Raw genomic sequence first — 24156 nt, forward strand, 5'->3', positions numbered from 1 at the left:
CGCTGGGAGCAAGGAGATTTTAAGTTTCCTGCGCTCCTGTGCATGTGTCCACCATTTTGCTGGTGGTCGCATGAGCAGAATCCTGGAAGGTTCACAGAGGAGGATCACGTCGGGGTTCAAATATGGAGGCCTCCAGTAAAAAGTTTCATCTCCTCTCACCGATCACATCGATGAGGGGAGATGAAACTTCAATTTTTTTCTTAACTTTTACGTGATCGCCATTATCCATTGCATAACGGTGAACATGTGACCAGGAACTGTTTACCGCGGCCCCCTGTAAAATCTCCAGGCTCTTGGCTAAGTTTTGTAAATTACCCTTGCATTCCACGGCTTTTGCGCATGTGTCCGTCATTTTGGCGACTGGCTCATGCGCAGAAGCTGGGGTAAGGTCCACGGGGCATCTCTTTTGGCAAAGAAATGGTGCCTGGGCATCTGATACTGTGCGTTAGCATAAAGCATCATGTTTCAGAAGACGTTTGTGCCCACTAGCTTGACAGAACCAGTGCTGGGCAGAAAACGTAATGTCAAACAGTGACATTGCTACACTGAGTACTTGTGACATTATAGTCTATATATACTTTGTGATTTAGAGTTTGACTTTCTTGCTAAACAATTTTTTTTCATGCATTATTTAATGTTTGTTTTTTTGCTATAGTTTACAGCAGTGTAAGTACCAGCTTGTGGGTATATTTTTAAGAAATGCATAATACAAGTTATGAGATTAGAAGTGTTTTTCCAACCACTCTAAAATACCCACCAAAAGGCTTCAAAATGCTAAAAATGACAAACCGTAAGGTAGTATTTAAAATTCTACACTGAAGCAGTTGCTTCCTCTGAGACTTGTTTACAAGTGACATGTCATACGCATTGTGTTGTTCCTCCATCGGTGCAAGAATAATGCAAAATCTAAAAAGAGTACACTACCATTTGTTTTTAGTTGTTTTGAGGTACTTTATATCATCCCAAAAATGCCTTTCATTAAGGTCACACTCACACATGCATTCAGAAAATGCTGCTCGAAATTGCAGCATTTTTACCACGATTTCGAGCATGGTACAGCATTTGACAGCACTTTTTAATGCACCCCATCATTGATAAATGTGAAAATGCAGAAAAATAGATCAGACAGTGCTCGAAAATCCCGGCGTTAGAAGCTTTGCATTCGAGCGCATGTCTGTGAGACCCCATTGAAATCAATGACAGTGTTGTAATCATGGTAAAAAGTGGTATGTGAGAGTGGCTTTAAAGTTTTGATTCAATTTATTTGCTTTCGATTTGGATAAATATTCAAAAATATTTGATTCTTACTATCAAAACTCAAACCCTGGATTTGCTATTTTCTATGGAATATAATATTTAACGCTATTGCTACGTAGTAACGTCAAGGTCACACTGTGACATTCCATCTAAAGATTGGAATTCTTTTGCAACATAATGCGACTGTGGGATGAAAGTTACGAAAAATCCCAAACTTTTGGATTCTTAATCGCAATTTACACCTTGTGCTTAACTTTGCCTTGTGCTTAACTTGCCTACAAACTGGTTGCAATTTGGCTGTTATTAACAGCCAAATTGCAGTTCTAAAATGGTGGTGCAACAGAAAGACTTTTTTGAGACTTGATGTCAGGTGACCAAAGTTGCTGTACAGCCCTAGCCTAATTTTGTAAAAACTATTTTTGGGTTATTATTTTCAAAGGAGGGAAAGCAACTAATTGGGAAGGAGGAATACGTGTCCCTGGACTTCTTTATTGGCCTGGAGTTGTAAAACCTAAGACAATTATTAATGAACCAACGAGTAACATGGACATATTCCCCACAGTTGTAAAGCTAAGCGGTGCAGCTGTTCCACAGGACAGGTAATTATTGCCAATGATGTAGCATTCCTATATTTAATTCATTTTATTTTACCTGCACTTCTGGGTGGCTGTTGTGTTACAAACTACTTCTACTTCATTTGTTAGGATATGTTCACCAGTCTTAATTTTTTTCTTACTTTGTATATCCAATAGCTTACCCCAGCAGAATTTTTTCAGCAGAAGCTAGATTTTTTTTTTCAACGCCAACCACAAAAATTTGATATTTCTGTAGTAAATGTCCACTTGAGCGTTGTTGTTTTTTGATACATTTTCTGATAAGTAATTTCTATTATTGTACAAACGGAAACACAATATGCAGCAGCAGGCCACTACAAGTCACAGGACATACAGAAACATTGAGCATGGGATTTTAATTGTATTACTGCTATATTTACTATACTTTAAAATGTGAGGTTCTTAGCACACATTTCGATCAGATTGTGAGAGCCTGTCTGCCAATGACAAGGGAACTTCTTCAGATGAGACCCTTCTCTAACAGGCTTACGTACATCAGCCGGCTGCCAGGATCCACTGTCACTGATCTCTGCCAGTGACTATTATCACTACAGGGGGATGTTTTCCTTGTTACTGAGACTTCTATGGATCACTCAACTGCAGTGGAAAAGTGTCAAATAGAAAAAAACAAAAAAACATATGAATGTCACCCTTAGGTCTTATATGACGTCATAAAGGACATAGATAATAAAAAAAAATAATTGCATACATAACTAGAACAAAATTATAGATGAAATAAATAAGATGAAGGTACAGTGCTCCAAAAGTCAATTTAGATGATAAGCTGTTACAATGAAACCGTGATCCACAGCAAGGTGGAGAGCAGTCAGCCTGGGCACCAGAAGGCATACACAGTGATTGATCCCAGATATAATGCAGAGGAAATGGAAAATAGCTGTAGTTAGTGCAAACAATGGGAATGGCTAACAGTAAAAAAGAACATTTCTGTAAAAGATGTCCCCTAGAAATGCCAGTGTGAAATAGGATATCACTTACTTAGGATATCATCCATGAACCCCCTGCTTGTATAACATCGATGAAATAGAAACTTTTCTCCATACCCAGGAGTATTTCAAAGGTTTGGTTTATTTCAATAAAGGTAAAGTTTGCAGGTAAAAGCCAAGCAACGCGTTTCGTTCTAGGATCAGCCTTTTTCATGCTAGTAAGTGATATCATATTTCACACTGGTATTTCTAGGGCGCATGTTTTACAGAGACATTCTTTTTTATTGTGAGCCATTCCCATTGTTTCCACTGGGCACAGCTATTTTCCGTTTCCTCCAGATGAAATAAATGTACATACATAAAAAAGAAAATAACCCAAAGCTGATGCAAACCAAAACTGTCACCGTATGCGCCCTGTAATCCAAAGCCTTACATATTGTTATATATCAAAACAGCCGAAACAAAACGCGAAACCCATTCCTTTATTTTAGTATAAATATAGTAATTTTAAAAAAATACTATAAATGTTAAAATCACGTTTTAGCTTCCCCCCTCCCCCCCATAAAACTAAAAAACTGAAAACAAGATCAGTAAAAAAGATTAAAAAAAAATAATCCTATATGTCATGGAAAAAATGAACCGTAAAAATAATTTTGGTAGATGAAGGAAAAAAGGGCATTAAAAGCATGACATAGGTAAAATCCCTAAAAGGTGTCTGGTCCTTAAGGTACAAAATAGCCTGCTCTTTAAAGGGTTAAATTGACATGCAAAATGAAACCAAATCAACCAGCACTAGATAGCTTACTGCATACAAATTTATTTTTGCAACATATGTATAGTTGTAAAAAGATCTAAATTCTAATGTGTTGTCGGATCATTTTCTAACTAGAATAATAAAACCAAGTTCTACCATTTTGCTTTTTTGTTCAGCAAATTAGGCAAACATCTACAGTGCATGGATAAAATTAAGTGAACCTCTGTGTTACTCCAAGAGCTAATTGAAAAAACTATTTCAATTAAGGAGGTGAGATTAAAAGGGTGAATTTCACAGGAGCCTTGCTCATTAAATAAAAGCACATAAAGCCTGATTACTGACAAATATGTTCTAAAAAAGGACTGGTTTGTGTGAGCCATGCCTTCATCCAAACAACTTAAGTTGGTTTTAGAAGAAATGATTAGCATTCAAAGAAACGTTCAAATGAGTGAAAGTGAACGATAATCGATTAATCTAAACGTGTGCCAATGACTAAATGACAAACGAGAATCGTTACCTTCTCATTATTCATTTTTTTTGCAGGCATAAAAATCATCATTGGCTCATCCACTTCTCATTCAGTTTAAACACTGATTGTTCAAAGTTTCACATTCGCTTATGTGAAACACTGACCGATACTGAACGATTCTTGTTGAATGAGTTAACAGTCTAAACAGGTTGCAAGAGAGAGAACAATCTAATGATGATGTCATTGGCTTATTGTTTAAAAAAGAAAAAAAGCTATACAATAAACCTCAGAAGACAGTCACGCGAAGCTAAACAAGGCCACTACTTTTTATCTGTGGTGCAGGGTGATGTAACAGCAAATTTAGCCACAAAGCCACATTATTTCACCCAGCGTATGAGAACAAAATATTCTATATAAAAAGTTTTATCAACTGTAAATCCCATCATGTTTTATACTGTGTAGTGTACAGTATGTGCAATGTTTATGTAGACTGTATAGTTAACGTTAAAAACTAGAATTGCAAAGCACGTTTTGGTTATTGATAATGGTCAATCCCATATATCAGGCAGGAGTAGCAAAGCATTTTGTATAAATTCATGGATGCTCTTTCGTTCTTTTTAGATTTAAGGCTATTGAATTAGTTAATAAACAAATAAGGAGGAGATTGAAGCTGCTGTGCTCTTAATCGAGAAGCATTTTGAATTTTGATGGGTCATTTTTTTCATATATGTTTATTTTATGATTTTTTTTTTTTTTGCACCTATTTTTGCACCTATTTTTGTAACCTTTTTTTAACATCTGTCCTCCATTACACCATATAAGACCGCAGCGGCTCATTCACATAGTCTTTTAAAATTTTTTTTATTTCACACTTTTCCACTGTAGCTAGGGCATTTTATTGGAGCCCCAATAACCGGGAAAAACATCCCCCTGTAGTGACAGTAGTCAGTAACGGAGCTAATCAGGATGTGCTAGGACCCTGCAGCTCTGCTGTGATAGAGGGAACTTAACAGTCCTGTGATCGCCAGGTCACATAGTGGAATTAATACTTATGCTTTCACTTTTAGTACATACCGCTCATTAAGTGCTATGGAGCTTAGAAAGCGGAAGCTGTTAAACACTTCTACATTCTCCAGGTTCTCAGCTGTGTCAGACACTGCCAAAGGCCTGACCTGCTCTTGCTTAATTGCAGGATCAGAGGCTTTAATACCACATTTTTACTGTTGTCTGGGATTAAAGTTCAGGGCTAAGTGCTGTAAATTTATGGTGCTTGGTCCTTAAGGGGTTAAAGGAGGAATCTAAAGAGCAATAAATTCAAGGGTTCACTTACTTTTTTACCTTTTTTGTGGCAATTCAGTCAATATGTTCAATAAAAGACATTAACAGTACAGCTGTTTGTCTGCTCTTTGTTAAAACTGTGTTTGTTATTCACATCACCATTATAGACAATCAACCTACATCTTATAAATAGTGCAGAAATTCAGGTATTTCCAAAGGTTTGACTGACTTTTACAATTTAACTCTCTTTGACTAATATTCCTAGCAATTTTATAAGACACTCTAATGGATTAGACATTTATGTGCAGGGTAGCTACCTAAAGGTGGCACTAGATACAGTTTGCTACCTTCTGGTAGAGAGCACATTTGTGTACTTTTGTCAGGGAGTATTGCCTGTAGAAAACCCTACACCAGCAAGGAGAACTGGTACATTCCATGATTACAAGGAAGAAAATTATTTCAATCTATGGTATTTATATATTTTTTTAATATGCTACATTATATTAACACTTTCCTGTCCCCCGAATCTAGAAGAATCACTGATGCAAAGGGATCTAGTGCAATTTCAGAAAAGCCCTTCACGGAATAGAAACCCTTAAAATGTATTTTAATTAATATTCCATTACAAACTCAGGAAATTAACAAACATATATTTTGGTATCCCCAGTCATCAAAGGATTAGTGAAATGAGGATGAAAATCCCATACGGGGACACCCAAGATGAAAACTGACTTGAACAAGTCACCTTTGGGATGCTTCCAGGGCAGTCCCAGAGTGACTACTACTTATTTGGTAGGGAACGGCTAGTCATAGCTGGCAAGCCACAAATGGATAAAATCGTGGCTTGCCTGGTCTAAGCACACATCACCCTTCCACAAGAAAATATGCACCATGTATTAAGGAGACTGCACAACCAGCCATCAGTACACCATCAGGGCTGACGGTTCTTGAACTCTTGGACTTTATTATCTTTCTGGGCTTGGGGAGATTGTACTCTGAGTTGCTGGAAGTATGCTCTCATGTAATAGACTGATGTGCTTTTTCACCTACCACCCCAAATGTATTGTATAACTTATCCATTTAGCTCAAAATGGTACCAATCAAAGCTACAGCTAATTATGCAAAAAACAAGCTCTTTGTACATGTAAAAATAAATGGTTATGGGATTCTGAATGCAATGATTAGAAAAAAATTAACACAGGCTTTTTATTGTAAAAGAGTGAAAAAAGCCCTAAAATATATAACTTTTGTATTGTTGCAATCGTACCAATCCATAGAAAAACAAAAGTGTCTTGTCAGTCATATCACATAGTGAATGCCGTAGGGAAAAAAAGAAACAATGTCAGAATTCATGTTTTTTTCAACTAAGTTATACAATATATTATATGTATCCCAAAATGGAATCGATAAAAGCTGAAGCTTGCCATGCAAAAAACAGCCCCCATGAGGGCTATGTTGAAGGAAAAATGAAAGTTAAACTTTTGAAAGTGCAGTTGAAAGTCCTAAAAAATAGTCATGTCCTTAGGTCCAAAATAGGTCTTAATCCACCCCTCAATCTCCAGGTGCAGGTTGACTTGTCGTTGTATTAGGGCCTTTTCTAATGTAAATTTAAACAGTTAAAAAATATATGTATTTATGTTTTTAAAAACTTATATAAATTAACAGCCATGTTTTTAAAGTAATAGCAAAGAAAATTAAGATCTTTGCAATGATGTTAATTTCTTGGAGTTGATTTATTTAGCTTATTGTTCCATATAGTCATTCTATTAGGTATCTAATTAAAATCTGTAGAATTTTATGTTGTGCATTATAGGAATTTTAATAACAATATATGTACTGTGAAGAGCATGCCGTGTGCTAAACACCAGTGAAGCAGGTTATCAGGCTCTTTATCAGTTAAGATCTGTAGAAATGCATCTTCAGAAAACTTTGCTCGATAGCACTATATTTTCAGACGTGAAGCTTCATTTAAATTGCAGAACATTTCCAACAAAGGTATAAATCAATTACTTATTTAAAAGTTGTTTAAGTGTAAGAGTAACTTTTGTAACTTTCTAATCTATGCCTTCCTCTCAGCCAAGTGGTAAAAGAAAGCCAAGCACTTTAAAACTTGACCTGCTTTACCCTCCCAATTTAAAGTTAAGTTAATTTGTAGTTGAATTAGTTCATCAAAGTGCATTAGAGCATTTTCTTAGCATTCTAAATGTTAAGTTGCTATCAACAGCAGGGTCACTTTTAATTTTGTGCAGCAGGATTGGAGCACTGTCTGACAGACAGTTACTTTTGCCCAAGTGCATTGAAGAGGCACTCCAAACTTTATGATTTATTGAGTGCTTTTAGGAAATGTAATGCAAAGGAACAGTAAGCACATTATTTGAATATTTTCCAACAAATGCTGCTAGAATTATGCAGCAAAATTAAAAGCAATTGTTTTTTTTTAAATTATGCATCATATTTATTTTTAATCCTATAGATTCTTCCACATAGTAAAAATGTTAAGTTAAATATTGTTACACATAGTAATCAGCATACTGATTAGAATTTGGCATAGTTTATGCATATACAGATGTTTCTTTCCTTACCTTGGTTCCTAGCTCAAGATATCCCAAGATGAGTGGTACAAGGTTGCTAGCAAAGAGCAATGCTAATTACTGATAAATATATTTAATGTACAATGATACTTCTACTGCTATTTTTTCTACTTATAGAGGAGAACAATTCTACTCTCCTTTTAAAGGGTCTATGCCAGAATTAATTTATACCTTACCCATAGGATAGGAAATGGCCTTCTGATCAATGGAGGTCTGACTGCTGAGATGCCACCAATCTCAAGAACTGGAGTCCTGAAGGAGTCCTCCACTTAAATTGACTGACTGGTTGAGCATACATACCCTTGTTCCATTAATTTTAATAGGACTGAGTTCAAGTGATTGGCTATCTTCAGCTGTCCTATTGAAATGAATGGAGCTGTAAAGCACCTGCTCAACCACTGCTCCATTACTTTAGAACCCCTGCAGATTGGAGATAACTTTTAAATCTTTGCCACAAGCCAAAACTATGTAGTTTGGGGCTTGTATGCATTGCCACTTAAAAAAAAAAAGACGGGTCCAGCTCTAGGGCTCTAAGTTGAACCTGGGCTATCTCTCTTACTATGATTTTAGGTGGAATAGGTTTTTTAACTCATGCAGGGAGCTTCTGCCAAATTGAAACAAGCGTATTAAGAGGCTTGGCACTTCATGCATTTGTTGCTGATAGATGTGCACAGGGTTTACTTAGACTGGTATCTGGAACACTAGTCTAAGTAAATAATCTCCATTTTTATTGGAAAGCATACGAAAAATTCACATAATATGTAGTGCTGTACTTGCTCTTAGGTTGAACTTTCTGGGACAGCCTGACCTGGGTGAGTCTGCAGTTATTTGAAATCTTCTCTATGAAAGGACAAACTTCTGGATTTTGGAATTATGGATGTTCAATTGTATGCTGATCTTTTAAAATCCTTTTCCAGACTCATAGCTATCTATAATCTTCTGAAGGATTCAGACAGCTCTTTAGATCTAGACCTAGTGATACTACACATGTTAACAAACTGTAAATCAAATAAATCTCTCAGATCTAAGTAAGACAGTTTCCTCTAAGATCCTATTTAGCCTAGTTCTGATTCTAAATAGCAAAAAATGTTATAGAATGCCTTCATGGTTTTTACATGCCTGCATGGACGTAAAGTGCTGGTTCCACAGTTAAAATGCTGTGGCACTCCAGTGAAACAATTGTGATTGTTTTGCTTGTGTGTAATTGTTAATAAAGTACATGATAGTGTAGATGGTTTACCTTCTGACAGCTTTATTTATGAAGTTTTCAAGTTGCCTGTGATTCCTAATCTGGCTCACTAAATCCTACAGTAACTGCTGTGTGGACCAGAAGTCAATTCTCTATTCATTCCTATGATGGCTACAAAATGAATCTCATAGGAATGAATAGAAAATTGATTTCTGGTCTATATAGCAGCTACATTAGTCATGGTGGGTATCATGTGGAACAACTGGGAATCGGAAAGGATAGCTCATGAGTAAAGCGATCAGCTTTAGCACTAGGATATACTTTAGGGTAGTTACACATGGAAGAAATGATCAGGAGTTTCACTGGAGTAAAACTTAACAACTGATGTGTTGGGAGCTGCTAGTGCTAAAGGAAAGATAGTTATATCCCAGAGCTCCACTTTAAGAGTAGTAACAATGTGGCGACTACAGCAGGATTTTCGAGGTTATAGTGCATGTTTAAACCTATCTTTAATGCATGCCTCCTAGACGTCTTTCCCAGTCTCCTTTCACTTTTCTGTGCCTATGCCAAGTGGGAGAACTGTGCTGAATCACAGAGATAAAAGATGACAGGCCTTTATTTTTCATGCTCATGAGATTGAGGCCTCTTTCATATGGGTGACAGCGATATCACTGAAAATCGCAGCGGTGTTCTGTGCAGTATCCCTGCATTTTCTCGCAACTGTATCACGATATAGTGTCAATATAAATTCACACGACTTTGTAGCGCTCTTTTGCTGGGATTTTCGAGAGGCTTAGAAACATAAGCCCTACCCCTGAAAATAAGCCCTAGCTCCATAAAAAAAATCATCACCTAAGAGGCGCTACCTGATTCTGCCTCAAGCCTCCTCTGGTCCCTGGCAGACTTGCTTGTAGTTTTCCATCAGTGCTGCCTGGTGAGAAGTTTGAAAAGACCTGTCTCCAGGAAGTGATGCCTCTGGTTCTTGAGCACCACAGTTTAGCCAATAAGAGCCAGCGCTCAATTAACCAATCACAGCCATTCAATGGAGGATGGGTTTTTCAAACTGCTGACCAGTAGGCACTGTTGGAAAAATACAAGCAAGTCTGCCAGGGACCTGAGGAGACGTGCGGAGGAGCTGGACAGCACACCTTGGATGATATAGTTTGTTTTTTTTTGTGCAGCTAGGGCTTATGTTAAGGCCTTTACAGTAGGATTTTCTGCTATAAAAGTTGTATCACACTGCCTGAAAACCACATTTTCTTGACACGCAACATGTAGGAAGGCTCCATAGGGAAACATGGCCTACAAAACCTCACAAGTTGCGGCAACTTTTTCTCGCAATGTAGCAGACTACAAAACATCGCTCATGGTAAGGAACTCATTGAAAAGCCTGGGTTTCACATACATGCAATTTGTAGCTCTGTGACATTGCGAAAAAATACACAATTTTGTCGCCCGTGTGAAACCGGACTAAATTTCATAACTCATTTAAGCCCATCAAGTGAATTGCTTTTCCCCAAATCCGACTTTATCAGGGAAACTATCACTAATAGAAACCTTTAGTTTCATATAGTTCCATATTATCTCTTTTATTCCTCTATCATCTTCATTAGGGTATAACAATCAATATTTTAACCAATTATATTCACATTATGCATCCCAAGTGAAGAAAAGATTCCAATGTTTCATCACCACTGTATGGTATATTTGGCAAAAGAACCAGTTATAGTTGTAATAAAACTTTGAATCTCTGCACATATCAAAGCGGCACCTGAGGCTGCAAGTCAGGCCCTGTGTATGAGGGCCATCGCACTTATCTCATAATACTCAGATCTACTGATACCCCATAAATGGGGGCTACTGCTTCTTGCTAACTTACTTGAGCTGTCAGTAGCACTATTAGATCGATCCTGATGAAATAGCAGATTTATCATTACTATAGAAACGCGTCGATTGGGTCTAATGATCATATAGTACTTGGGTGTTGCAGTAAGGCATCCAGTGACCAAAATTATACATGGCCACAGGACTGTTACTGCTGTGAATATTGAACTTTAAGTGCGGCTGCAATAAGAGAGCCTAACAAATTATCATAAAGGCTCTCATGTTTGCAGCACTAAAGGACTTATCTATTAGAATTGTCCTTTCTTGTAAGTGCGGCTGCAATAAGAGAGCTATACAAATTATCATAAAGGCTCTGCTGTTTGCAGTACTAAACGACTTATCTATCATAATAGTCTTTCCTACTCGCCTCTAGATAAGGGCTGATTGGATTTGGCAATCAGATAGCACTATTGTATGGCAGCAAAATGCTCTGTGGCTATAAGTCTATATCATCACAAAAAGCTTCTGTAGTAAGCATTTAGCTTAGGGTCCGGTTACAACGGAGGGACTTGATATAATATCATAATTGTCCCTCTGGTTGTATCCTCCCTCATTGCTGCCTATGTATAGGTATCTACAGGAGGTTCAGAATATGTACATGTAGTGCAACTAAATCTCTTCTGTCCATCACTGAACTCGGATTATTATTTATCATACCAGTGGTATCACATCATTGACCCCAAGGCATTTGTATCCGAATAATAACTCAGGATAATAGTGTAGTTATGGTCATGATAGTGGCCTTATGAATCATAGAGGTCCCCATAATAAGTAATGATCATTTGAAAACACAAATAAATGTGAAACAAGACACAGTGACATACGAAAGTTCATGCAATATAGAGACTAGAGATGAGCGAGCACCAAAATGCTCGGGTGCTCGTTACTCGGGACGAACTTTTCGCGATGCTCGAGGGTTCGTTTCGAGTAACGAACCCCATTGAAGTCAATGGGCGACCCGAGCATTTTTGTATTTCGCCGATGCTCGCTAAGGTTTCCTTGTGTGAAAATCTGGGCAATTCAAGAAAGTGATGGGAACGACACAGCAACGGATAGGGCAGGCGAGGGGCTACATGTTGGGCTGCATCTCAAGTTCACAGGTCCCACTATTAAGCCACAATAGCGGCAAGAGTGGGCCCCCCCCCCTCCCAAAAACTTTTACTTCTGAAAAGCCCTCATTAGCATGGCATACCTTTGCTAAGCACCACACTACCTCCAACAAAGCACAATCACTGCCTGCATGACACTCCACTGCCACTTCTCCTGGGTTACATGCTGCCCAACCGCCCCCCCTCCCCCCCACAGCGCACACCAAAGTGTCCCTGCGCAGCCTTCAGCTGCCCTCATGCCACACCACCCTCATGTCTATTTAGAAGTGCGTCTGCCATGATGAGGAGCCACAGGCACACACTGCAGAGGGTTGGCACGGCTAGGCAGCGACCCTCTTTAAAAGGGGCTGGGCGATAGCCCACAATGCTGTACAGAAGCAATGAGAAATCCAATCCTGTGCCACCTCCATCTGGAGCTGCACACGTGGGCATAGCAATGGGGAACCTATGTGCCACACACTATTCATTCTGTCAAGGTGTCTCTGCATGCCCCAGTCAGACCAGGCTTTTTAATTCATAGACACAGGCATGTCCAACTCCCTATTGTGAAGTCCCTGTCGACCGACAGCATGGGTGGCTCCCTGTAACCCACCGGCGATACACCAAAATATCCCATTGCATTGCCCAACACAGCTGAGGTAGTAATGTCGTGCTTAATGCAGGTGGGCTCCGGCCAACACTGCATGCCCCAGTCAGACTGGTAATATGTACCTTAACAGTAACCGCGTTGGTGGTAATGTGGTGGTGACTGCGGACCTAGTAGCGCGGTTTTATTTTGTTGGTTTTCGGAATGTGGCCAGGATTAAGTGGGCCGTGGCGGGGGATGTTTTGGAGGCTCTACGTGTCCTCTCCACGTGTCCGTGGTTATATGCACCTTAACAGTAACAGCGTTGGTGGGAAATGGCCTCGCCGCCATCATGTCTTTGGGAAGCCTCTGCTTCCACACCCCAGAGACATACCATTAGCAGCGGTATAGGCAGAGCCCAGAATTAGTAACATTTCAGCCGTAGCATTAGCGACAGGCCCCACTAACCTATCACTAGCAGCATTATAGGGGGAGCACAGTCTTAGTTCCATTTAAGTCATTGTAGCAGCCTACACAGGCCCACAGGAACAATTCCGAAGCAGCAGTATAGGAGGAGCATAGTTTTAGTTCCATTTAAGTCATTGTAGCAGCCTACACAGGCCCCAGGAACAATTCCGAAGCAGCAGTATAGGAGGAGCATAGTCTTAGTTCCATTTAAGTCATTGTAGCAGCCTACACAGGCCCCAGGAACAATTCCGAAGCAGCAGTATAGTGGGAGCGCAGTCTTAGTTCCATTTCAGTAGCTGCAGTATAGCCAAGGCCCAAGTTACATTTATGTAGCTAAAGTGTAGGCCAACCCCGCACACACTTCTGTACCATGAGTGCAGGCGAAGAACATACAAATTGCTATGATTACACTGTAGGTGAGGGCCCCAAAACATTGGTGTACCAACAGTACTAATGTACCTCAGTAAAAATTGGCCATGCCCAACCAAGATGGCAGGTGAAACCCATTAATCGCTTTGGTTAATGTGGCTTAAGTGGTAACTAGGCCTGGAGGCAGCCCAGTTTAACTAAAAATTGGTTCAAGTTAAAGTTTCAACGCTTTTAAGAGCATTGAAACATATAAAAATTGTTTAGACAAATTAGATGAGTGAGCCTTGTGGCCCTAAGAAAAATTGCCCGTTCAGCGTGATTACGTGAGGTTTCAGGAGGAGGAGCAGGAGGAGGAGGAGGAATATTAGACACATATTGATGAAGCAGAAATGTCCCCGTTTTGGATGGTGATAGAGAACGTAGCTTCCATCCGCGGGTGCCGCCTACGTATTGCTTACGTATCGCTGCTGTCCGCTGGTGGAGAAGAGAAGTCTGGGGAAATCCAGGCTTTGTTCATCTTGATAAGTGTTAGCCTGTCGGCACTGTCGGTTGACAGGCGGGTACGCTTATCTGTGATGATTCCCCCAGCTGCACTAAACACCCTTTCCGACAAGACGCTAGCCGCAGGACAAGCAAGCACCTCCAGGGCATACAGCGCTAGTTCAGGCCACGTGTCCAGCTTCGACACCCAGTAGTTGTAGGTGGCAGAGGCGTCACGGAGGACGGTCGTGCGATCGGCTACGTACTCCCTCACCATCCTTTTACAGTGCTCCCGCCGACTCAGCATTGACTGGGGAGCAGTGACACAGCCTTGCAGGGGAGCCATAAAGCTGTCCAGGCCCTTAAAGACTGTTGCACTGCCTGGGCTGTACATGCTGCTCGATCTCCGCACCTCCCCTGCTACCTGGCCCTCGGAACTGCGCCTTCTGCCACTAGCGCTGTCGGATGGGAATTTTACCATCAGCTTGTCCGCCAGGGTCCTGTGGTATAGCAACACTCTCGAACCCCTTTCCTCTTCGGGAATGAGAGTGGGAAGGTTCTCCTTTTAGCGTGGGTCGAGCAGTGTGTACACCCAGTAATCCGTAGTGGCCAGAATGCGTGTAACGCGAGGGTCACGAGAAAGGCATCCTAACATGAAGTCAGCCATGTGTGCCAGGGTACCTGTACGCAACACATGGCTGTCCGCACTAGGAAGATCACTTTCAGGATCCTCCTCCTCCTCCTCCTCAGGCCATAAACGCTGAAATGATGACAGGCAAGCAGCATGGGTACCGTCAGCAGTGGGCCAAGCTGTCTCTTCCCCCTCCTCCTCATCCTCCTCATGCTCCTCCTCCTCCTCCTGAACGCGCTGAGATATAGACAGGAGGGTGCTCTGACTATCCAGCGACATACTGTCTTCCCCCGGCTCTGTTTCCGAGCGCAAAGCGTCTGCCTTTATGGTTTGCAGGGAACTTCTCAAGATGCATAGCAGAGGAATGGTGACGCTAATGATTGCAGCATCGCCGCTCACCACCTGGGTAGACTGCTCAAAGTTTCGAAGGACCTGGCAGATGTCTGCCAACCAGGCCCACTTTTCTGAAAATAATTGAGGAGGCTGACTCCCACTGCGCCGCCCATGTTGGAGTTGGTATTCCACTATAGCTCTACGCTGCTCATAGAGCCTAGCCAACATGTGGAGCGTAGAGTTCCACCGTGAGGGCACGTCGCACAGCAGTCGGTGCACTGGCAGATGAAACCGATGTTGCAGGGTGCGCAGGGTGGCAGCGTCCGTGTGGGACTTGCGGAAATGTGCGCAGAGCCGGCGCACCTTTACGAGCAGGTCTGACAAGCGTGGGTAGCTTTTCAGAAAGCGCTGAACCACCAAATTAAAGACGTGGGCCAGGCATGGCACGTGCGTGAGGCTGCCGAGCTGCAGAGCCGCCACCAGGTTACGGCCGTTGTCACACACGACCATGCCCGGTTGGAGGCTCAGCGGCGCAAGCCAACGGTCGGTCTGCTCTGTCAGACCCTGCAGCAGTTCGTGGGCCGTGTGCCTCCTATCTCCTAAGCTGAGTAGTTTCAGCACGGCCTGCTGACGCTTGCCCACCGCTGTGCTGCCACGCCGCGCGACACCGACTGCTGGCGACGTCCTGCTGCTGCTGACACATCTAGATTGCGAGACAGAGGTTGAGGAGGAGGAGGAGGGTGCTTTAGTGGAGGAAGCATACACCGCCGCAGATACCACCACCGAGCTGGGGCCCGCAATTCTGGGGGTGGGTAGGACGTGAGCGGTCCCAGGCTCTGACTCTGTCCCAGCCTCCACTAAATTCACCCAATGTGCTGTCAGGGAGATGTAGTGGCCCTGCCTGCCTGTGCTTGTCCACGTGTCCATAGTTAAGTGGACCTTGCCACTAACCGCATTGGTGAGGGCGCGTACAATGTTGCGGGAGACGTGGTCGTGCAGGGCTGGGACGGCACATCGGGAAAAGTAGTGGCGACTGGGAACTGAGTAGCGCGGGGCCGCCGCCGCCATCATAGCTTTGAAAGCCTCCGTTTCCACAACCCTATACGGCAGCATCTCAAGGCTGATAAATTTGGCTATGTTGACGGTTAACGATTGAGCGTGCGGGCGCGTGGCGGCGTACTTGCGCTTGCGCTCCAACACTTGCGCTAGCGACGGCTGGACTGTGCGGTGCGAGACATTGGTGGATGGGGCCGAGGACAGCGGAGGTGAGGGTGTGAGTGCAGGCCAGGAGACGGTAGTGCCTGTGTCCTGAGAGGGGGGTTGGATCTCAGTGGCAGGTTGGGGCACAGGGGGAGAGGCAGCGGTGCAAACCGGAGGCGGTGAACGGCCTTCGTCCCACCTTGTGGGTTGCTTGGCCATCATATGTCTGCGCATGCTGGTGGTGGTGAGGCTGTTGGTGGTGGCTCCCCGGCTGATCTTGGCGCGACAAAGGTTGCACACCACTGTTCGTCGGTCGTCAGGCGTCTCTGTGAAAAACTGCCAGACCTTAGAGCACCTCGGCCTCTGCAGGGTGGCATGGCGCGAGGGTGCGCTTTGGGAAACAGTTGGTGGATTATTCGGTCTGGCCCTGCCTCTACCCCTGGACACCGCACTGCCTCTTGCAACCTGCCCTGCTGCTGCCCTTGCCTCCCCCTCTGAAGACCTGTCCTGAGTAGGCGTTGCACACCAGGTGGGGTCAGTCACCTCATCGTCCTGCTGCTCTTCCTCCGAATCCTCTGTGCGCTCCCCCCTCGCACTTACTGCCCTTACTACTACCTCACTGCAAGACAACTGTGTCTCATCGTCATCGTCCTCCTCACCCACTGAAAGGTCTTGAGACAGTTGCCGGAAGTCCCCAGCCTCATCCCCCGGACCCCGGGAACTTTCCAATGGTTGTGCATCAGTGACGATAAACTCCTCTGGTGGGAGAGGAACCACTGCTGCCCAATCTGAGCAGGAGCCCGAGAACAGTTCCTGGGAGTCTTCCCGCTCCTGAGCATGTGTCATTGTAGTGGAGTGAGGAGGCTGGGAGGAAGGAGGAGCAGCAGACAGAGGATTCGGATTTGCAGCACTGGACGGCGCAGAACTCTGGGTGGATGATAGCTTGCTCGAAGCACTTTCTGCCATCCACGACAGGACCTGCTTACACTGCTCATTTTCTAATAAAGGTCTCCCGCGTGGACCCATTAATTGGGCGATGAATGTGGGGACGCCAGAAACGTGCCTCTCTCCTAATCGCGCAGCAGTCGGCTGCGACACACCTGGATCAGGAGCTCGGCCTGTGCCCACACCCTCACTTGGGCCTACGCGTCCTCGGTCGCGTCCACGTCCTCTAGGTCTACCCCTACCTCTCAGCATGCTGTATTACCAGTGATTTCCAAGCCAGGAAAGAAATTGGCGCAAGCCTGCAGCCAAAATAGAATTTTTTCCCTTGTTTTTCAAAAGGACAAGCCACACTGCGTGTATTCAATGAATACAACTAAGTGTAATAACTGTGTTGTGGCCCTGCAAATGTGTCAGAGAACTGCAGTGATGCAAAGTTATTCGCTACAGTAGATCAGGGATTTCCCATGCAGGAAAAAAATTGGCGCAAGCCTGCAGTAAAACGTAGCTGGCTGCGTCTGATTATTTTTAACGTTCTGCACGCAGCACACACGTGCTCTGAGGACTGTCAGAGGCAGGCGAAATAGAATTTTTTCCCTTGTTTTTCAAAGGACAAGCCACACTGCGTCTATTCAATGAATAATGTATGTCTTCTGGCCCTGCCTACACAATTCTATCCCTGTAGTATTAATGCCGGGTGCAATGGTCTGCACAGCCGGTTTTGAGAAAAAAAAAAAAAAATGCAACATTGCTAACAGCAGCCTGGACAGTACTGCACACGGATAGATGTGGCCCTAGAAAGGACCGTTGGGGTTCTTGAAGCCTACACTCACTGCTAACACTCTCCCTGCCTAACCACCACTTCTGTCCCTATTGCAGGGTGCAATGCTCTGCAGATCCAATTTTGAAGAAAAAAAAAAAATTACAGTGCTAACACAGTACTGCACACTATTAGATGTGGCCCTGAGAAGGACCGTTGGGGTTCTTGAAGCCTACAGTAACTCCTAACGCTCTCCCTACAGCAGCTCCAGCACGATACCACTGTCCCTCAGCTAACTCACAAGGCATCTGAGCCGAGCCGCGGGAGGGGCCGATTTTTATACTCGGGTGACATCTGATCGCCCCAGCCACTCACAGCAGGGGGGTGGTATAGGGCTTGAACGTCACAGGGGGAAGTTGTAATGCCTTCCCTGTCTTTCAATTGGCCAGAAAAGCGCGCTAACGTCTCAGAGAGGAAACTGAAAGTAACCGGAACACCGCGTGGTACTCGTTACGAGTAACGAGCATCCCGAACACCCTGATATTCGCACGAATATCAAGCTCGGACGAGTACGTTCGCTCATCTCTAATAGAGACCTTTTGCTTTTTCCATCTGATAGGATTAATTATGATGAAGTAATATTCATACTTCACGTCCAATCCAACGCCCCATGAGACAGAGCTTTGGTGTCTTTTATTACATTCGAGGTGTGGATGTAATAACTGTAAATAGTGAAGAGTGTGTGACACAATAATTTGATGAATCTGACGGTATCACGACTCTATTGCATACTCACTCTCACTCAGTACGCATACCCTTTAATATCTAGAAGGAAGGCGTATAGAAGTTTTAATATTTCTGTACATGTTTGTCCGCTTTTTTATTATGTAAAATATTAAAGGTTAAGTTTTAAATTTATTATTAGTGAGCTCTCCTCGGTGACTAATAAAACTTTGAACGTGTAACATATATACCTTTTGAATTAAGCCTAAACCAAAGAGATCCAAGAGATCCCCATCTACAGTTCTCTGTAATCACCTATCGATCTCTGCACATCATTTGTTGCAGTAGTAGCACCTCCTTCACATATTGGCCATAGATATGTGATCTGAGCACCAAGAGCTCAAACAGCAAAGCAAGACTTCCCCTCTGTAATTAGTCTAAGGGGACATTCACAGGACAAAAAGACAGACTAAGCCTGCCAGTCAGTGTTTGTACTAATTGTACCACTACACTTTGTAAATTATTCAATAATGAATTGCATTTAACCCATTCCCTATGTGAGAAAAGCCTGTATTCAGCCGAACATGACTCTATATAGAATATGAGAATAAATAGTGGGAAAGTCTTTGGGGTTGTAGTAGCTTGTATACACAAATAACACCAATATGTTCATGTCCACAGCCATGCTTTCACTCATTCTGATCACCCTGACTACTGGAATGTTTGCTATTTGCTAGTGTTGAGTGAACTTTTGAAAAACAATTTTCGGCTGTTGTGACGAACATTGGCAAAAAGCTTAGTTTGGTTTGAATTAGTTTGGAGCTTCAACAATACCCCTAAAACTGATGCATAATACTATCTAAGAGTCATAAAGTAATCCTCCTCCATTAATGTATGTGCTATATAAATAAAGGTGACTATTATTAAGAAGAAGAAACCCACACAAAAACATGGAGAACCATATACATGTTGTCCCTGGTCAGATTTGAACTTGCGACTCTAACTCTGCTAAGCAACAGTGCTAACTACTGAGACACTGTGCTGCATTTTTTTTTATGTTAATGCCATTCCAACTTTTCTGTTTATTAACCCTTTTCCTTCCTTGCACTTTCTTAGGATAATTGATGGATTGGATCTAATGCCCTTAATTCAGAGAGAAAGTGTAACATCTGAACATGAATTCCTCTTCCATTACTGTAATGCATATTTAAATGCAGTAAGGTGGAATCAAAGAAACAGTAAGTCAACTTTTATGTTTCTATATGAAATATTCATGCCTTAAGTAAATAAAATGGTCATAGCACATGCTTTAAACAATGAGAAAAATGCAGCTCTTCCTCCTGTTAACACTCCACCGTTGGTGTTATAGTTAACATAGTGTTGGTAAATTATTAATATACATGTATGAGTAGAAGTCATAAAAAGGTTCTGTCATTTTTTTTCCGTGGGATTGTCTCTTCTGACTAAATATACATTGCCTGCAGTGTTTTTGCCTAGTGTTTCTTATCAGGACATTTTCCTTTAGTATAACATTTTCCCAAATACTGAGTGGATTGCTAATAGGGCTGGCTAATGAAAACCCTGGCAATCAGCTGTAACTTACAGTGAGAGCTTATGGTGTGCATACATTTCCTTATGGCATCATAATATCACATCATTTATATATATATAAATGAATGTATGTCTGTCTGTCTTCGCAGCAACGCGCGACCGGTCAGCTAGTCTATATATATAAAATTGAATGTATGCGTGTGTGTCTGTCTGCGTGTCTGTCTGTCTGCGTGCGTGTCTGTCTGTCTGTTTGTCCTTTATGCATTACTACACCATTCATCCGATCGCCATGAAACTTTGGGAAGTTGAGTACACTCCTGCGATGGTTTCTGGCATAGTACAACTATCCTACGATAGGTGGCGTGCATGTGAGCATCGTTGGCAGTTATGCCACCCAGACGTAGATCGTTCGATTTCCATCTCAAGCACGAAAGAAAAAGGCATTACGAGCAACGGGATGAGTGTTCAACCAGAAAATGATGCATCTGCCGAACGTTTCACAGAATAATTGATGGATATTGAGAATGCTGAGGTAAAATGAAAGCTACGCTGTGATTGGTTGTTATATATTAAACTGCTAAGGTAACATGAAAGCTGCACTGTGATTGGTTGGTATTCCTTATACTGCTGAGGTAACATGAAAGCTGCGCTGTGATTGGTTGTTATATATTAAACTGCTGAGGTGACATGAAAGCTGCACTGTGATTGGTTGTTATATATTAAACTGCTAAGGTAACATGAAAGCTGCACTGTGATTGGTTGGTATTCCTTATACTGCTGAGGTAACATGAAAGCTGCGCTGTGATTGGTTGTTATATATTAAACTGCTGAGGTGACATGAAAGCTGCACTGTGATCGGTTGGTATTCCTTATACTGCTGAGGTAACATGAAAGCTGCGCTGTGATTGGTTGTTGTTTCTTATACGGCTGAGGTATAATGACAGCTGAGCTGTGATTGGTTGCTATTTTTTTATACTGCTGAGGTAACATGAAAGCTGCGCTGTGATTGGTTGCTACTTCTACTAATGAGGTTACATGAAAGCTATGCTTTGACTGGTTGCTGTTTCTTATACTGCTAAGTTAACATGTAAGCTGCGCTGTGATTGCTTGTTACTTTCTAAACTGCTGAGGTAACATGAAAGCTGCGCTGTGATTGGTTGTTATATCTTATACTAAGGTTAAATGAAAGCTGCGCTGTGATTGGTTGTTATACATTATACTGCTGAGGGAACATAAAAGCTGTGCTGTGATTGGTTGCTCTTTCTTATACTGCTGAGGTACATGAAAGCTGCACCTTGATTTTTTGCTATTTATACTGCTGAGGTCACATGAAAGCTGCACTGTGATTGGTTGCTATTTCTTATACTGCTCAGGTCACATGAAAACTGTGCTGTGATTGGTTGCTATTTCTTATACTGCTGAGGTAACAGGAAAGGTGCGCTGTGATTGGTTGTTATTTCTTATACTGCTGAGGTAACATGAAAGCTGAGATGTGATTGGTTGCTATTTCTTATACTGCTGAGGTATACTGAAAGCTGCGCTGTGATTGGTTGCTATTTTCTATAGTGCTGAGGTAACATGAAAGCTTCGCTGTGATTGGTTGCTATTCCTTATATTGCTGAGGTAACATGAAAGCTGCACTGTGATTTGTTATTTCTTATACTGCTGAGGTAAAATGAAAGCACATGAAAGCTGCACTGTGATTGGTTATTTCTTATACTGCTGAGGTAAAATGAAAGCTGCACTGTGATTGGTTGCCATTTCTTATACTGCTGAGGTAACATGAAAACTGCCCTGTGATTAGTTGCTATTTCTCATACTGCTTAGGTAAAATGAAAGCTGCTCTGTGATTGGTTGCTATTCCTTATACTGCTGAGGTAACATGAAAGCTGCGATATGATTGGTTGCTTTTTCTTATCCTGCTGAGGTATACTGAAAGCTGTGCTGTGGTTGGTTGCTATTTTCTATAGTGCTGAGGTAACATGAAAGCTTCGCTGTGATTGGTTGCTATTCCTTATACTGCTGAGATAACATGAAAGTATCGCAAGATAGGTATAATTAATGCAGACCCAAGGTTGTTTCCATAAATAAAAAAGATAAAACCACTGAATATACTTCTAGATTAGTTTTCCAACTACACAGCAAGATAGGTTTGCAAACCCAGTGCAAACCTAGGGCTGCTTGTATAATACAGAACAGATATATAGCTGTTCCTTATTGAACAGTATTATTTTCATCTCTAAGGTTATTTTGGGAACATTGGATTAATAATAGAGGAAAATATATTATCCCTACTGGATGTTTATAGCACTTAGCTCATTATGTTCTTGACGATCCTCTGACACGTAGCGATGAAACGTGTTGAATAAAGAAATATACAAAGAGCCCACCACTGTTGATAAACCTCTAAGCTTTATCATAAGGTCCATCTTCTCGCAAAGAGAATAAATATACAATAAGTTGAAGCTCGCTTGAGAAAGAAATACATATAGAGCCTATTATTGCTTATGAACTTAGTTACAAATCACTGGGATGATAAACATAAAATAAACCCAGTATTATTAGAAACATCATTTACCCAGTTCGTAATAAAAAGAAATATACGTTATTGTATTCCCAAAATACTACTATTGGTTTGCACCATTGATATGCGGAGTATGCCTATTCTATATAGGTGCTCATCATGAGAAGTGCTTCTACTCAGTATATGGGCCCATCATAAGCAACGAAAAAGGCATCTGCCTGAATAATAGTATATACCTCATAGCCTGATTTAAATTGGGGCCTCAGACTGTAGTACTTCTCAGTTTACAGCTAGAGACCGCATAACCTGCGTGATCTGCTTACTTACCTAGAGTGCTATTTATTCGATCAAGTGCAAATCTTAGTATATGTTCTATGTGCATTATATGTGTGTCTGTCACTTTTTCTTAGTTCTAACATTTTTTTGTCATCTTTGTCTTGCTGCGCTTACTTTCTGTGCCCATTGGATACTTTTAATTGAGAATTAATAAAAATTTACGGTATTTTTAAAAATTGTCTAAACTGTGAAGGGCATTTAATTTAATTCAATTTAGACTCTCTTGCCTCTGTGAATAGAATAAAAAAGCCATTGTTTGGATGAATTTCGAGCAATAAGTCATGATGACTAAGTTGTAATATAAGATACAGCCATGGAAAAGAGAGGTAGTGTTTATGTGTGCAGCCTTATTTTGGGGGAATTCTTATACTTACCTAGCAGGCTCTGTCCAAGTCCCTCGTGCTGCTTTCTGGAGCTCCAACGCACTGAGCCGTGATATTGATTGGCCAATTCATAAATCTCCCCTCCATAACACAATGGTTGTGATTGGTTCTTCAACTGCCACTCAGCTAATCAATACAGCACTCGAATGACCAATCACAGCCATCACATTAGTTCATCGAGCGCTGCATTGATTGGTTCTTGAGTGCTGCTCAGCCAATCAGAGCCATTGCTTCCTGGAGGTGGATTTATGAATCCCATAATCAAGAAGTGATCATCTGTGGGTGGCTGAGGACTGCAAGAAGCACATCAGAGCTCCAGAGAACAGCATGGGGGGCCTGGACCATGCCGGTAGGTAATTGTATGCTTTTTTTCCCCTTTTTTTAATGTAATGCAGCTAAGCTTATTTTCGGGGTGGGGGGTTTATTTCAAGCCTCTTGAAAAATCAGGGTAGGGCTTATTTTCAGGGTAAGTCTTATTTTCAGGGAAACATAGTACGTAGTTGGTGGAGCACAAACAAAGTCTTGGATATAGGAGTAAAATCTCATATTTTATATTTGTATGTAAATGTTTCTATTGATCATGTGTGATATTTTATAGATGAAACTTACTCAATTTTGCTCCTTTAGTTTATCCATCACTCTACAAGATCTTGCTGCAAGTCCTTATTTAGATTTTTAGTGTACATTTGCTTATGATAATCTAGTCATTTACAACTGCTCAGTTGATGAGTACACATCCTAATATGAATATTCATAATGGCATAATAATGTTTTATTCTCTTCTTTTTAATGTTATGCTCCC

General features: G+C 41.8%; 1 protein-coding gene across 6 annotated transcripts in view; it reads left to right on the forward strand.

Moving 5' to 3' along the window:
- STS (steroid sulfatase) overlaps positions 1–24156 on the forward strand; it is a 327127-nt gene that overhangs the window by 235293 nt on the left and 67678 nt on the right. For all 6 annotated transcript variants that reach the window (XM_066599916.1, XM_066599920.1, XM_066599915.1 and 3 more), the window contains 2 exons: positions 1697–1856; positions 19677–19798. In XM_066599916.1, the coding sequence (XP_066456013.1) occupies positions 1697–1856; positions 19677–19798 (282 nt within the window). The remainder of the gene's footprint in view (positions 1–1696; positions 1857–19676; positions 19799–24156) is intronic.

The sequence above is a fragment of the Eleutherodactylus coqui genome, chromosome 4, assembly GCF_035609145.1.
Source record: "Eleutherodactylus coqui strain aEleCoq1 chromosome 4, aEleCoq1.hap1, whole genome shotgun sequence".
Taxonomy (NCBI): domain Eukaryota; kingdom Metazoa; phylum Chordata; class Amphibia; order Anura; family Eleutherodactylidae; genus Eleutherodactylus; species Eleutherodactylus coqui.